This window comes from Callospermophilus lateralis, chromosome 5 (genome assembly GCF_048772815.1).
Source record: "Callospermophilus lateralis isolate mCalLat2 chromosome 5, mCalLat2.hap1, whole genome shotgun sequence".
NCBI lineage: Eukaryota > Metazoa > Chordata > Mammalia > Rodentia > Sciuridae > Callospermophilus > Callospermophilus lateralis.
In genome coordinates, this window is record NC_135309.1 from 53,628,277 (window position 1) to 53,646,112 (window position 17,836).

Sequence of the window (17,836 nt, forward strand, 5' to 3'; positions counted from 1 at the left end):
AAAAAGTATAATTTTAACACACAAATCTATCTTTCTAGCTTCTCTTGCTATCTTTTTGAAAGGTCAGAAGAAGTACATTTCATGTCCTTGTTACCCAGTGGTACCCACCGCTCTTTACCCCACCCTCTTCACGGCTACATGTTCATCTGTCTCCCCCTTTCAGATTTGTTAACCTGTGGAATATTTATTACTTTATTAGAATTCCTAATTATGCAAATATTTAGCATTAGCCTACTGATAAAAATATCTTGTTTGGATGGATTCATATTAGAAATTACTCAATGTTTTTTTTATATCCTCTAATTCTTGGTTTCCAAATTGGAAATCCATGTGTCCTAAAATCCACATGCCCAATACTCAAAATATGAAATTTTGAAATTCCAAAACATTTACCCATGCTTATAATTTTCTATAATGTGGCATATTTTTGAAAATTCCTCTCTTAATATTATTGTAAATGCCATAATTATTCCTTTTCTTTCAAATAAGACCCCAGTAAAAGAGAAAGTCTTGTATTGAAAGAAGAAACATTATGTTAGGTTTTCATAGTAACAACATAAGTATGCTAATTATGTTTTTAAAACTAGCAATTCATAGAAAATTTGGTAAAATACAGTAGAACTATATAGTATAATTATGAAAATAAATCATTATTTTTAAATGTCTACCAAAAGTTTAACTCTAAAATTAAAAAGTTTTAGATGTCCTTATTTATACAAAATATGCATTTATTCCACTGAGATATAATCCAAGTATGTAATATATAGAATGCCTTGCAAATTGTGAAAGCAGTATTCCATATCTTAATATGCAGAAATAAGTGAATAATGCAGATTCACAAATAGATGTTTTATAGTTTTTATATGTTCATTGCCTTAACATTTTAAAAGGGTTAGAAATGTACTCTACATTTTGCTTCTCCCAATTCCATGTATAGAACATGTATATTTATAGTATCTCACAATACCATTTGTTAAAACTAAAGTACAGGAATAGATTTTGCTGTAAATACTCTGTTTGCAAAAAGAAACAAATGCATGTTCAAGTCTTTCAGGGATTTAATAACAGAATAAAAGCTATGAAAGTTCAATTTTGAAAATCTTCTAGCAGATTTAAATGGTTGTTGGCTTTGTAATGAGGACTTTCATCGTTTTTCAAATTATGTCTAATTTATTTTTATAAAATATCTCTGGAGCCCCATGACAGTAAAGACAGATGCTTGGAAAGTCTATTCTAAAAGAATTTTGAATTTTAAATTCCCTCTTTCTCTTTTATCTCATATATTCTGGTTCACTAAATCAGATATGAATTGTATTTTTAAATGTAACTCCCCTTACACCATTAAGAATGCTAGAATTCAAGCACAGAAGGGAATATCAGTACTTGCATAACTTTATTAAACTAAGGATAATGTCCTCATGTGCATTCATGCTAAGACACTACCATAATAAATGAATAAAAATATATTTTCAAGTTGAGAAAGATATTCTAAAGTCGGGCTATAGAGATTTTCAAATGCGCTCACTAATGCAAAAATAATATAATACAACCTCCTTATTTGCATCAGTTTCCATAATTTTCCCTAGGTTTTATTATGACAAGAATAATCTTTTTAATCATTTACTTCAGGAAATGCCTTTTCGCTTCCTCAAGGCTCTGCAGATTCCTAGATGCTTACATCACTGTTTTGTTTAAGCCTTTTCGGCTGCCTATGACCTTCAGGTTAAGGACAAACTCATTAGGATAGTGATAGGACAGTCAATTTGCATCTCCCCACACATCTCTTTTACTTTCTGTCTTTTTTTGTAATTTGTTTTAATTAGTTATATGTGATAGTAGAATGCATTAATGCACTTTGATATATCATAAATAGATGGGATATAATTTCTCATTTTTATGAGTATCCATGTTGCAGAATTATATTGTTCATGTAGTCACATATATACATAAAGTAATAATGTCTGTCTTTTTAAAAAGATTGTTTTAACTAGTTATACATGACAGTAGAATGCATTTTGACACATTGTACATAAATGGAGCACAACTTCTCATTCCTCTGGCTGTACCTGATGCAGAGTTAACACGGTAGTTTAATTATCCATGTATATAGGGTATTAATGTCTTTCTCATTCCACCATCCTTCCCATCCCCTTACCACATCCCCTACCCTAAATCCCCTCAGTACAATCCAAAGTTTCTTCATTCTTTCCACCCCCCTCTGCCCTCATTATGGATCAGCATCCTCTTATCAGAGAACACATTCAGCATTTGTTTTTTTGGGTTTGGCTTATTTCACTTAGCATGAGATTCTTCAGCTCCATCCATTTACCTGCAAATGCCATAATTTCATTCTTCTTTGAGGCTGAGTAATATTCCATTGTGTATATTTACCACATTTTCTTTAACCATTCATCTCTTGAAGGGCATATAGGTTGGTTAAATAGTTTAGCTATTGTGAAGTGAGCTGCTATATGCATTGATGTGGTTGTGTCACTGTAATATATGGATTTTAAGTCCTTTGTGGATAAACCGAGGAGTGGGATGACTGGGTCAAATTGTGGTTCCATTTTAAGTTATCTGAGGAAATTCCCATACTGCTTTACATAGTGGTTGGAGTCCCACCAGCAATGTCTCAGTGTACCTTTTCCCCCACATCCTTGGCAACACTTATTATTGCTTGTATTCTTGATAATTGCCATTCTGACTGGTGTGAAATGAAATCTTAGAGTACTTTTGATTTGCATTTCTCTAATTACTAGAGATGATGAACATTTTTTCATGTTTGTTAATTTATTGCATTTCTTCTTCTATAAAGTGTCTATTAATTTTCTTAGCCCATTTATTGTTTGGATTATTTGTTTTGTTTGTGTTAAGTTTTTTGAGTTCTTTATATATCCTGGAGATTAGTGCTCTATCTGAGGTGTGTGTGGTAAAGACTTTCTCCCATTCTATAGGCTCTCTCTTCATGTTATTGATTGTTTCCTTACAGACACTAATGAAAGAAATTGAAGAAGACCTTAGGAGATAAAAAGATCTCCCATGCTCTTGGATAGGCAGAATCAATATCAACAAAATGGCCATAGTACCACACTTGCTATACAGATTTAACGCAATTCCTATTAAAGTCTCAGTGATATTTTTCATAGAAATAGAAAAAGCAATCATGAAATTCATTTGGAAAAATAAGAGACCCAGAATAGCCAAATCATTCCTTAGCAAGAAGAGTGAAGCAGGAGCCCTCACAATAACCAGACTTTAAACTATACTACAGAGGTATAGTAACAAAAGTGGCATGGTATTGGCACCAAAATAGACATGTAGACCAATGGTACAGAATAGAAGACACCAAGACAAACCCACATAAATACAGTTATCTTGTAGTAGACAAAGGCACCAATAACATACATTGGAGAAAAGATAGCCTCTTCAACAAATGGTGCTGGGAAAACTGGAAATCCCTATGTTGCAAATTAAACCTCTATGTCTCATTCTTTCTTTCTTTATCCATGTTGTATTCTTTTCCAAGGTTTCACTTTATTAACTAAACCTCCCCCAAATGTGCACATGTACATACAAACCACGCCCCCTATACTCTACCACACCGGATGAGCTTCTACTCCTAGAACTCTCATTTTATTTTATTTTTAAAATTTCTTTTAGTTTGCATTTTATTGTGTCTGGAGTGCTCTTCCATTTTTTTAAAATGACCCTTCAAATTCCAAATATCACTGACCTTTTGTCTTTCTTTCCTTTCTTTTTTAAATTAATAAAGCTGGGAAGTAATGCTACTAAAGATCCAGTTTTTTCATTACACAACAAGTAAGAGTACAAATTATAGTTGTATCCAACTGTCCTACCTTGCAGTCTTGCAGTGTTATTAAAATCAATATCTCTAGTCACATTACTTTGAATTTATGATGACAACTATTATTTCTACAGTAATTATGAGCTTGAGATATCAAGAAGAGGATAAATAGGTTTTTGATCTTTATGACAAGTAATTTAATATTCTACATAGATTCTAATATAAGTCAAGTACATAATAGGGTAATTTACTCAATTTCTTCTTTCTTTACATTACGTACTAAACATTTAGCTTACTCTCTAAGGTGTAAAAAGTGAATACATGTCAAAATGTCATTTAAATGTAAATATAAATATTTCTTTAGATATTTATAGATAAACATTATAGTAATCTTGCAAGTTTGATATATAATTACAACATCTTTCCCACAAAAGTGCTGTTTCTAGAAGAGATATACATTTTAAAGGTATGTGTGTGTGTATGAAAAAAATAAATTAGAAGTGTTTTGCATATATTGTTTATTTACAGTCCAAGATCATTACTTCAAAAGGTTATAGGCATGTACAGAACTGTGTAATGGATCTCTTGTAGAAAATACTTTATTGCATTTTTTTCCTTCAATTCATGTATTTCCTCATTATGTATTCCTATTCCAGACAAAGACACAGCATTTCCCGACTGAGAGGTTCTGATCTTGCCAAGGAGACAAATGTTAAGAGGCTAATTAAACCTGATCACAGAATGGTGCATGGTAGGAAACACACAGAGGATCTCTAGGGCTGTGTAGGAGGACTGAGGGAGACGAGGAAGTTTGCCCAGATAGGAGTTAATTATTGAAGGACAGAATGTGTGTGTGTGTGTGTGTGTGTGTGTGTGTGTGTGTGAGAGAGACAGAGAGAGAGAGAGAGAGAGAGAGAGAGAGAGTGAGCGAGCAGGAAACAGTGAAGTATAACTAGGCTGATGTGTAGACTGACTTATACAAGGACCCACAGGCAGGAGTTAATATCTAAGGAGTAGGAGAAATGGGAAGCACAGAGTGAGCATGAGCAGTACAGGAGTAACTGGTGTGGATAGCATGGCTTGGGTCCCCTGAGTTGCAGTATTGTGAAGTACCTGCTCTTCATCTTAGGAGCAATGGAAAATACTTTAAAGGTTTTGTCAATAATATATATTACAGAAATATGTATATAAGAAATACATATTTTAAAAGAATGTTCTGACTGCATTGCAGAGAATTGATTCAATGGAAGAAAGAATAGATTGGATAGAGAGGGATTTTGTTATTTCTACCATACTGGGGATGTTGACAGAATACTTTACAGAGCTATTTTAACATTGACTAGGAAAATAATAGATAACCTGGGATTTTTCTTTTTTTTATTTATACTTTAACAAATGCAAAAAGATATGAAGTGTGAGAACTATAAGATTAGGTTAAGTTTTACAGTGCTATTACTTTGAGTTGCAGCCTCCTCCTGCACATGATGAACATAATGAAATGATTTTGAAGTGTATATTCACAAATTGCAAGTAGATGAGTCTTTGGATCTATTAGGCTGCTAAAGCAATTATAAAGGCTGATTCTTCTTCCACACTTTACAGAAAGCCTCAGTAGAGGCACGCTGCCTGGTAAAATAACAAGAAATATTAAAACAGAAATTAAAGTGTAATGGCTGAAATAGCATTACTATCTGTGGTAATGTTTGTTATAGGGAGAACAATTGTAAAGAGCTCACTTACTAAAACAGACAGGTTATGTGGGACTTATGAAATATACCTCAAGTTATCAAATGTTCATAACTTGTAGCATATTTTAACTCTGTGGAACTAAGCTTCTCTTTAAATCAACTTTCTTTCTTACTACTTCTTTTATATTTCCTTACACTGAAAGGAAACTTTTGGGTATGTGACAATTAGAAATTGTGTATGATAATTTAGGAGATTTCTTCAGGAACAACTCAAAAATGTTTATGATTATCTGAGAAAATGAATTAAATGAAACCAGGTACTTTGGTTTTTATATTATGGGTCTTTAAAAAAAAACACTTAAACATCTTGGTTTTGCAAATTTAGAACTAAATTTTTTAGATCACTTAGTATTAAAAACAACATAAACTGTTGAAACTTGTACAGTTTTCCAAGGCTGTTAGGGTTTATTGATGTTTTTGGACAAAACATATCTAGAATTGCATTTTATATTTAGACCTGCGCTTTCTATATACTATCCATGCTAAGGCTAGACAATAATTAGACTTGAAACAAACCTATTAAAACATCTGCATCTATCTACTCTGTCAAAACACTAACTTCCTGCATTCTTTCCCAGGAGGCAAAATCTGAATCTTTGGGAGACTCATCTTTTAAAACTGTAACCAGTAATAAACTCCAGAAAATAGCCTACCAAACACCCTTGCAAACTGATCCATATCTATCTTTACAGCTTTGTCTCTTATTGATATGCCATCCCCTACTTTTTAACATATAAAATATTATAGTCAATAACTCCATACCACTATACATGCTAATGCTTATGCTAAAAAAATCTCTCTTCCTCCAAATTTTATTTTATTATTCAAGACATTTCTCAGATGTCATCTAGTTTTTAAACTCTTTCTGAACAATGCTACCAACTGACCTGCTTGGAAAGAAAAAAAATCACCTCTCTCCCTGCTCTCTTATACTTGCATATATCCCTTAAAATTGCACAAATCATGCCATATGGGACTATGAGTTTGCATGAGGAAGACCCTTGTCTAGTTTACCTTTTCTTTGCTTTTTTTTAAGGTGCCATATTTTTAGCTATTATCAGGCTAATAATATACGCACATGCATTCTTATCTCCAAATCAAGTTCTTAAAGTCTGAAGGAAAGAAAAATCCACCTAATTTATCATCTCCATCCTATATGTAGGCCTCTTCCAGGAGGAGAATTTTTTGTTGCTTTATTATAAACTCTGCCCCATATGCTGAATCACTTTTTCAAAAAACCTGTATCATTGTCATTTTACTCAACTTTAATGGAAAATAAAGTATTGGGGTTTTCATTTTTTGTTTTGTTTGACTTTTTGCTTAATACGGAGGACAAAGTCAGTAACCACCATGTTTGAAGTAAAAGTTAAACAAACAATGTTTTTAAGCCCATAGAGAAGAAAATTTAAACTTATATATCTAAACTTGAACCAGCATCTCAAAAGGGAATTCAAGATGCAATTGAATTATCTTACATAAAATTGACCGCAGTGGTTCTTTTCACCTTGACACCAAGGGATGACAACTTTTCAGTTTTAGAATCTTTTGAATTTAATCCATTGTTAATTATCCCTGAAGTCTTATTTTTTATTTTAGTTTAAAATAATTGCTTATTAGGACCAGGAGAGAGTTCTTATGTTATTTTCACACTTCTACTTCTTAGATCCTATGTATCCCTTATTTCTCAGATTCCATTTTTGCTATATAAGAATATGTACTTAAGGTACTTTTAACGATTTGATGCAAGAGAGGTAAACTGTCTTTGTTTTGAATATGTAAAGATATCACCTTGCTTTTGCAGTGCAGTGTCAATTTAGCCGGGTGTAGAATTTGGGTTGAAAGTATTTTGACTAAAATCTTTTGAAGATATGGGTAAAAGGCCTTTTATCATCCATTTTCCCTGAAGAAACTGTGGTTATCATTTCATTTCTATTTTTTTCTGGGTGCTTTATGTCTGTTTGGTAAGTGCTTCGAATTTTATTCTTTTTCATTTATTCTGATAAACATTTAGCCATTTCCACCTGAAATTCCTTTTCTATTTTTCTATTCTCAACTGGAGGTTTTAAAAATTATTTCTTTGATTATTGTTATCTCACACTTTTTCTCTTTTTCTATTTCTGGAACTCCTTAATCAGTTATTAAGCTACATGGTTTTTGTTGGTTTGTTGTTGGTGGTGGTGGTGATGGTGGCTTTTTTTGCTGTTAATTTTTCTCTTTTATTTTCACTTTCAAAAATGTTTTTACCTTATGGTTGAGGATATTTCTTAAATTTTATTTTTATTTGAGCTTCCCTAGTAATCCTTTCTCTTAATTTAACATTTTATATTCCAAACATTTTTAAAAAAATTTCTGCCTGCTTTTATAAATTTAACAGTGTGAACTTTTTTATACCTATAAAATGTTCCTCAACCTCTCTAAATATGTTGATTAGACTTACTAAAGAGTTCTCTTTAGTTCACTAATAATGTCAGGCTTATCTTTCAATATTGATCTGGTCACTCATTTGGACTTTCTAGTTTGTGTTCTTGCTTACCCTCAGATAGCCCAGGATCCTCAGTCATATGTTCGTACTATGTAGGTGTTTAAGAGTCACTCTTTATGTTTGGGGAAAGGAAAGATGCTGATTGGAGGGTCTAAATATATCAGATGGGTGTGCAAGATGTTAGGGATTATCGAGAAAACAAGCTGGCATCTCTGACCCATTCTCATCAAACTCATTGGAAAATCAATGAAGAATGTTTTTATTCTTATTTTCTATAAGCCATATACAGAGCTGCCTTTTTATCCAAAGACATGTTCAGATTTTGTGCAGCAAGTATCTCAGTTTTTCTTTAAGATGTGGGTTATTTCTTGTCACCAGTGTCAATGCACATGAAAATGCGGGACTGTTGGACACAGACTATTCTCTTGAGCAATTCCCAATGCCCACTCTTAACTTTTGGGTTATGTCTCCCTGACCACGTACTCCACTTTCAAACTTGGAATCCTTCTAGGGCTTCATCAGTGCTTTTCACACCTTTTAAATTAATCTATCCACATATTTAGAAAAATATATGGTTAATTCATACCCTACTCTGTAAAAGTTTTCTGAGGTTATTACTATATTTTAGTTATTTATATATATTAAAAGTGATGATTCAGGAGAAAGTAATTAAATATATGTGATCCATCTCCATTAAGCTAGAAACTTTATTTTTTTTAAAATTTGCAATGTTTTACACAATCTTAGACTAAGAGTATTTATTGAATCCTATTGAATATTAAAGTTAAAACAAATTGTATTATAGTTTTAGATTGATTTTAGCAAAGTATATTTTTAACTATTTTCTTAATCAAGCTTACCTATGAATAATGATTGTTGTTTACTTATTTATTTAATCTAGTTCAATTCCAGAAAGCAGGGTATAAATTGCTATTTATATGTATATTTTAAAAGAAAGCAACATATTGACTCATAAAAATGTACTTTATCCTCTATCAAATCAAAAGTTGAAAAAATATTTTCAGTAAAAATTTTAAGTAATTACATATTCTTTAAATAGAATTCCCAATAAGGGTGATTAGATGTGTGTGTGTGTGTGTGTGTGTGTGTGTGTGTGTGAAAGAGTGTGTGTTTTGTTGCTGCTGTTTTAGTCTTTCAGAAGTTGCTCATTCCTTTGGAATATCCTTTCTTTATCCTTTTATAGAATGATAGCTTTTTATCCAGCCTGCTGGAATACAGATAAAAGTCTCTGTTTCTCAGATCCCTTCCTTCTAAGTGATTTAATTTGGGTTGGTGAGATGTGGGCAAAGGAATACATTGCTCCTGAGATACCTCATGAAAAAGGAGTAGGCTTTCCTTCCTTTCTCTTTTTATCCTTCACTTTTTGAAATGCATGCGTGCATTTTATAAGCCAGTCCCCCCAAAACAAAGGTCTAATAATACGTGGATTCTAATATACAACAAGCAGGGATAGAGGTTTTGGGGGTGTGGAATAGAATTTCACTGGATTAGACAGAGGGGAATGAAGGTAAGAGAGGGGAATGGGCATAAGAAAGTCAGTGGAATCAATCTCATGTAACTTTTCTACATACACCAGAGTGATCTCAACATCATGGACATCCACAAGACTGGGATTCTAATTAGAACAAGATATACTCCATGTTTGTATAAATATGTAAATATAGACTCTACTGACATGAATAACTAAAAAGAACAACAACAGCAGCAACAACAACAAACACATGCATTTGGACATAAAAACAGAGATCATATCCTAAGTCTAGCATAGTGGAAAGTTAGAGCCTGAGTCTCTGACTATTTAGAATATTGCCTAATTTACCCTGGATTACTTCCATTATTTGCATCATACCCTCTTCCAAACATATAAAGGATAAGGAGAATAACTAAGAGTCAGACAGATAATAAAGTGTTGTTATTGTTGTGGTTTAGATATTTAATATTCCATTCATGTGTTAGACAATGCAGGAATGTACAGAAGTGAAATGAGTAGATCATGAGAGCTGTAACCTCATCAGTGGATTAATACATTTGATACATCAATAATTGGTATGGATTTCTGGATGGTAAATATAGGCAGGTAGGGTTTGTCTGGAGGAAGTAGATCACTTGGGTATGGCCTTGGGGATTTTATCTTTCTTATCTCTGGTGTGTGTGTGTGTGGGGGGGGGGTGTGTCTGTCTGTCTGTCTATCTCTCTCCTTCCTGCTTTCTGAGCTGAAGAGTTTTCCTCCATCACACCCTTCTGCTATAATGTTCTGCCTCACCTCAGACCCAGAGCAATGGAATTGGTCAATTGTGAACTAAACCTCTGAAACTATGAGCTCAAAATAAACTTTTCTTCCTCTAAGTTGTTCTTATCAGGTATTTTGGTCATAATGATGAAAGCTAACTAACAAAATTACATAATTATGTTATTTGCTGTTTCATATTGCAAAGAGAAACATGTTTATTTGGGCTAGGTAATAAAGAGAACTTAGGAAAAGTACAGAACTATCCCAGTAGCTGATTGGGCCCATCACTGATTAACAATGACATCAGGGAACTAGTGGTTCCTCTAGAAATCTAGAGGAGGCTCTAGCATTCCAAGGCAAGCCTAGTAATCCCTTTGGAAGTCAGCATTTGTATTAATCACCTGAGCAATTCTTCCATACCTGTGGTTGAGCCTTCTCAACTGTTGGAAAGTGCAAGAATTACTGTGCTTTTTAAAGTCCTTTTACATAAATAAATTCATTTCCATAAATAAATGTCAAAACAGAGTTAACCAAATTGAGGTATAATTTAAATGTTTTCATTTATTAAGTTTTTTCTAACATGGGTGCAATTCAATATAATGTGACCTTTCTCAAGATAATTATAGGATTTATCCATATATTTTAATTCACATGCCGTATTTAACATCCACTGTAATCTATCAACAGAACACAAAGTTGTATGCTATATGATGAAAACTATTTATTTTAATTGTGTCAGTAGATCATTGAGGTAGATACATATTTTTAAAATTTTGATTTAATGTCAAAAGTGAAAATAAAATGTGTGAGTTATGAACATGAGCTCTGGATAAATTGGCTCAGCTGTCTTAATGATGGAATATCCTCACAATTAACTCCACTACTTTGAGTCTATTCTGTCAAACTGATATTCATTCTCCCACAGGGAAGAAACTGACAGGGTCTGTCAGTGCTACCCTGTATGTTGTACCTCCATTGAACAAAGTTCTGTCAGCCAGCATTTGAGGGCAGTTACTGAGCATGATCAAATAGTGTGTATGTATGTGGTGGTGGGGGATTGTGCTTTTAAAATTATCTTACTCTTGGTAGGAATTCCTTTGGCTCCCATCCATTTTTCTTTTTCATTTATTTACCATTGACACTACACCTATTTAAAATAGGGTTGTTTCCAAAGATCGACCTTAAAGATCTTAGAAAAATTAATGTATTTTCTTGTAATGATTTCAGTTGAACTCAAATGCCTCCTTCTCCTCCATTAATCTTGTAATTGAAATTTTGTATTGGAGAATTGTTGATGAGGAGACGCTACAGAATGATTCACTGAAATTGAAAAGGTATTTTTTTTTTTTTTGGTATTATTTCTAGGTAATGGAATTCTATACTGTGTATTTTTAATTATATAAATATGATTTTTAGAAAATTATCAACATGTTTAGAGTAATACAGACAAATATTTAAAGAAAAATATACATTGAAGCTCTCTTAGTTGTTTAGGAGTTGGAATGACACGTATCTTCTGCCAAGCTTTGTTGTAAGGTTTTAAGAGTCAGGGAATACAAGGAAGAGGTAACGAAGTCTCACCAAGTCATTTTCAGCCTTACTTTCTCTCTTCCTAATCAGTTCCTATGTGTCTTTCTGGAAGATTGGGGTTTGGTGGGGTTGAAGACTTTGTAAATCAGAACAAAGTGTGGAAAGCTGGGGAGGAATGGAGATAAAGGCTGGAATTTACTTTTCTCTGAGTTTAGATTTATTCAATTCTTTCACTAAGCAAATTTCTATTGAATACTGAAGGTGGGCAATCACTATGTTCTCTGCATGAGATAATGGATAGAAAGTCCCTACATAGTCTAAGGAAAATAGACATAAACAGACAATTCCAGTACATTAAGGCTTAATGGAAGCATAGCAGAATGAGCTCCTGATTTTTTTTTTATTTAGGTAAATCTATTTTTCCTGAATTCTATTTTGATGACATCCCTACAGTATATTTATTGTTTATTCTTTACAGTTTAAGAGGTATATAAGTCATCTGTACTGAATTTTTATTTTCTCAAATAAGTTATATTACATAATCACTTAATTTCTTCTAAACCTGCTCTCTTTTATAAAAATAGGTATATTTTTACCAGGGACAGGGGAAAGGAAAGGTAAGGGAGAGATGGAAGTCAAAGGATACAAAGTAGTAGATATATAGGATGAAAAAGTCAAAAATCTAACATACAGCATGAGGACTATAGTTAACAATAGTGTATGGCATTCATGACTTATTGCTAAATTAGTAGATTGTAGCTGTGCTGGCCACCGAGAAGCAAAATGAGTAACATGTAAAAGGATGCATACATAGATTTGTTCCTCTATAGGGACTATTATATTCCATGTATGCCTTATAACATCATGTGTATAACTTAAATATACACAATAAACTTTATTTCAAATTCAATTTTTCATTACAAAATCATATGTGTATATTTATAATGGGAAGTAAAAAATTAATATAGCAAAAAGAACTTTGACTTAAGAAATGTTAACATTTTATCATAATTACTTTATATCAAATTTTTGAAAATTAAATACTTTTGCTATGTACTTGATGGCTCCCAACACCCATTCCTTTTCTTCATTGTGTATTATTTATTTCCATATTGTATAAACTAAACTACCTGTGTTTCCATATAAACAGTATATAAATACTGAACATATGTTTTTATAGCTTTTAAAACTATTCAGTATCAGGCTTTTGAGATATATCCCTGGTGATACACAAGAGCTCACTTTATTGATTTTAACTATTTGAATGCTTTCTAATTTTCATTCAGTTTCTGTTTCCTCTAGTACTAGTGAGATCAAATATACCCTATGTACTTTGGAAATACTGTGCTCATTTTATGTGAGTTATTTGTTCATAACTTTTTCCCAATTTCTTGTATGTATCTATGTGTTCTTATATGAACTTGAACTTTCAGCTTTGTTTCATTCCCTTATTCACCTAAATTGGTGTTGATACTATATTTTTCTCTCCTTAAGACTTAGACTGTGCCAGGTACAATGATATGTGCCTATAATCCCAGTGGCTCTGGAGGCTGAGGCAGGAAGATATCAAGTTGATAGCCAACTTCAGCAACTTAGTGAGGCCCTAAATAACTCAGCTAGACCCTATATATTAACAGAATATAAAAAAGGGCTGGGGATGTGGTTCAGTGGTAAAGCACCCTAGGTTCAATCCTTGGCATCAATATTCCATTTTTTTGCCTGATATCTTATTTCTTTCACTTTATATTCAGTCTTTTTTTTAAATAGAAATTACTTTTTAAAATAACTTACTTTATTTGTATTTGTTACGATTACAAATATGTTGAAATCATTTATATTCTTATGTGTAGTGATTTTTTTTACCATGCTTTTTTATTCTTCATTTGTTAGTTTACTTATTTTCTTCCTTTGAAAGATTTATTGGAGCTTCTATACCTATTTTTAAAAATATTTTTTAGTTGTTCATGTACCTTTATTTTTTGTTTATTTTTATGCAGTGCTGAGGATTGAACTCAGTGCCTCATACTTGCCAGGTATGGGGCTCTGCCACTGGGCCCCAGCCCCGCCCCTCTATACCCATTTTTTATTCCTTTTTTATTTTAGAAGTTATAATTTTAATGCATTTTTTATAGTTGTAGTTGGATACAATACCTTTATTTTATTCATTTATTTTTATGTGGTACTGAGGTTCGAACCAAGGGCCTTGTCCATGTTAGGCAAGTACTCTACCGGTGAGCCACAACCCCAGCGGTAGAAGTTATAATTTTAAGTCTATCATTTCAATAGTTGCCCTAAAAGTTTACAAATGCATTCTTGACTTAATATGCTCTAAGTTCAATAAAAATGAAATAGTGATTTTTTCCCCCACACTTGAAAGGATACAATGAGACCTTAATATGCTTGGACTTTGATTGTTCATCAATTAGACATGTTATTTCCCCAAGTATTTTAGATTTTATGTTTTTTGAGTCCTGCTGTAAATTAGTCATTAATGTATTATTGTTTTGTAATTGATGTATATTTTGACTTATTGCCAATTTCTGTGTTCATTTGTGCTGCTTCTATTCCAGTCCCTTTTGTTTTTTTTTTTTTAACTTTTCATTGAATATTGTTTTGTTTTTGTTACTTTCGATACTGAGCTGTAAGCAGCATAATCTCTTAATCTTTATTATCTGAAAAGGTCTATTTCTCTCATTTTTTGCATAAAAGTTAAACTACATAAAATTCCAATAGCTGTCATTCAGTATGAAATGTATTTCTAAGTTGTCTTGAGGTGTCTATTATTTTTGTAAACATCTCGTTTGCCTAATTTTTGTTACTCTGTAATTATTTGAGTATTTAGTGTTCCTTTTTGTTGCAAAATTTTTATCATTATTTTTCAAGTGTTCTGTAGTTGAACTCTGTATGGCTTAGGTGACAGTTTGCATACATTTTCCTATTTGAAATTGTGTAAAATTTAACTAGAGTACACATCAGCTTTATGTATATTTACATGCATGTATGTATATATCAATTCCCATGAACAAACTCATTGTCTGTCTGAACACTGGTTCTCTAACTTCTGGAACTCTTTATAAACTAAGTGGGAACATTTTCACAGCACTACAAGGACTCTCAGGGTCCCTCTGTATCATCCTATTTTATGGTTCCCCTCATCCTAGAGCCTCTTTAAATAGCTCTCACTCAGGCACCCTCTTCCTCATGGGGATTTGATAAGACTCTTTCCTGCTTGAGCCACCATGCTCCTGCCAGTTAGCTGCAGCTCACCTTCCAGGAGGACTTCACTCACCTCTCTTGTGGGGTCCTGTTCTCATCTTTAATGCTGCATATGCTTTCAAGCACTTGGGGAAATTGTGCTTTTATTTGTTTGAGGATCCAGTTAAGGTCAGCCCTTCTTCTAGATGTCCTGCTACATGACAGTACTGTTTGTGTGTGTGTGTGTGTTTTCTTCTCTTGACATTTAATAGACACTTGGGAAATGACAGTGCAGAAATTAAAAAGAGGCATGGCCTATCACATCATCAGTATTTTATCAGCTCTGAAAATCAGCTTCACTTCCCTCACAGTAGATGAGTTTCCTCTCTTTTGCCACAAATATTTAATACAATTAAAAACCTGGGGTAGATACAACTCCAAGTGAACTGGTACCCAGTGCCCATGAGCCATGACAGTTACATTACCTCAGATTTGTTAGGTATATCTTCCCACTCCAATCTTTACATATCGAGCTTAGAATGAGACAGTGTACCACCATTTGTGCCATCATGTATGGCTAAATTTTTTTACAGAATATGTCTTCTGGAAGAATTGTGTAAGTTTAAAAATAATGACAACTCTAAAAGTCAAACAACAAAGAAAATCCTTATGCCCACACTTGAACTGCAGAAAGGATACTTAAGGTATTTACCCTAACAAATATTTCCTGTCCCCCTAATAAGTATCAGTTACTATATCGGGTCATCAGAATAAAACAGAAAAACCAATTAAGGGCCCTTCTCTCACTGAGATTAGGGGCTATGTGGGAAACATTATTTCGGTATACACACTACTGCTCAACATGTCATTAAAATGACGTAAAAGTGTTCAATGAAACAAATAAGATTGCTTGGAGATATTTAACATATTAGCTTGACCTGAAATTGCAGTGGGATTGGGAAGTCATTCATGAATGCCTCCTGAACTAAAACTCTTAATATTTGAAAGAGTTAATTTGATGTAGAAGAGAGGCCAGAGCATTTCAAGAAGAAATATTCATATGTGTAAACACCCTGTGGCAGGAAGCAGACTGGCAACGATAGTGGTCAAAAAGAAGACTGAGAGATTTGAGAACAGAAAAGAAGGGAATTTATTAGGGTTGAAGATGGGAGGATTTTTAGGAGTGAGAGCAGGCGGTGTGCTCGAGCCAACTCAGCACTGCCTAACAAGGGCCAATTATGTTTTCAGAAGCAAAACCACGATTGAAATGTTGCACATTATTTGACTTTTTCTCACTTTCTGCATTGAAACAATCTTCTCCTCTAGCTTTCTATGTGCTAAGCAGGAGAGAAGTCATATCCTCTTACAAAGAAGTTACATTTTTACATCAGAATTCTCTTTGGTGGGTGTATCAGAGCCAGGAATAGAATGTGCACATAAATAGTGTATTACATTCTAGGCATTTGAAATTGTGCTATCAAGCAGTTAGCACTTTGCGGGATGTAGCTGCTCTGTAAATTTATTGACTGAAAATAAATTCCAGCAGTGGAATTCACAGTTCAATATCAGTCAATGCTCCCATAACAGATGATAGCTAGACCAAAAAAAAAAAAGTTTCTAGCATATTCTGTTTTGAATCATTCTTCAACACAATTACCTTGTCCTTTCTCTCAGGTGGTTGACCAGATTGATACCCTGACCTCTGACCTACAGCTGGAGGATGAGATGACAGACAGCTCCAAAACAGACACACTGAATAGTAGCTCCAGCGGTACCACGGCCTCCAGCATAGAGAAGATCAAAGTGCAGGCTAACGCACCGCTTATTAAACCTCCAGCGCACCCATCTGCTATCCTCACAGTCCTGAGAAAGCCAAACCCTCCACCACCTCCTCCACGGTTGACACCTGTGAAGTATGAAGACCCTCAAAGGATGGTGCCAACTTGTAATCCTGTCAAGACCAATGGCACCCTTCTACGGAATGGAGGCTTACCAGGTGGACCCAAGAAAATTCCAAATGGAGATATCTGCTGCATACCCAATAGTAACTTGGACAAGGCTCCAGTGCCGCCTCTGATGCACAGACCTGAAAAAGACAGGTGTCCCCAGGCAGGGCCTCGGGAACGAGTACGGTTCAATGAAAAAGTGCAGTACCATGGCTATTGTCCTGACTGTGATACCCGGTATAACATAAAAAACAGGGAGATCCACTTACACAGTGAACCTATCCACCCACCAGGAAAGATTCCTCTCCAAGGCCCTCCCCTCCCTCCTCCACCCCATCTTCCTCCTTTCCCCCTAGAAAATGGGGGACTGGGAATAAGCCACAGTAACAGCTTCCCCCCTCTCAGACCTGCAACTGTGCCTCCTCCCCCTGCACCAAAACCACAGAAGACCATCTTGAGGAAATCAACCACTACAACAGTGTGATGTATGCCATTTAAAAAACTTTTTGGTTTTATTTTTATTTTCTATATTATAAGCATAAAATAATAAGTAATGAGCACTTTCTACTCAAGCAATAAAAAGCCCAAATAAACTAATCCTGCATTCAACAAAGTGGCATAAAAACCACCTGGTAAGTATTTAGTGCATTGCTTATGTCCTGAGTTCACATTATTTTAAATGCACATCATCAAAAACTGCAGAACAATGAAACCTTTGAATGCATTGTTTTTGCACTTGACCTATGACAAACTGTGACCTTCAGATTTCAAATATTTTGATTTATAATGAGAAATGGGATTTCAAATATTTTGATTTATTAATAAACCCACAGTGTGATCCATTTTATTCCTGCCTAACTCATCTATGCATTAAAACAT

The 17,836-nt window shown here is 33.8% G+C and overlaps 1 protein-coding gene across 1 annotated transcript in view; it reads left to right on the top strand.

The window, feature by feature from the left end:
• Prr16 (proline rich 16) overlaps window positions 1–17,501 on the top strand; it is a 170,271-nt gene extending 152,770 nt beyond the window's left edge. The window contains exon 2 of the mRNA XM_076855887.1: window positions 16,686–17,501. Within this exon, the coding sequence (XP_076712002.1) occupies window positions 16,686–17,441 (756 nt within the window). The 3' untranslated portion in view covers window positions 17,442–17,501. The remainder of the gene's footprint in view (window positions 1–16,685) is intronic.
• The last annotated feature ends 335 nt before the right edge of the window (window positions 17,502–17,836 follow it).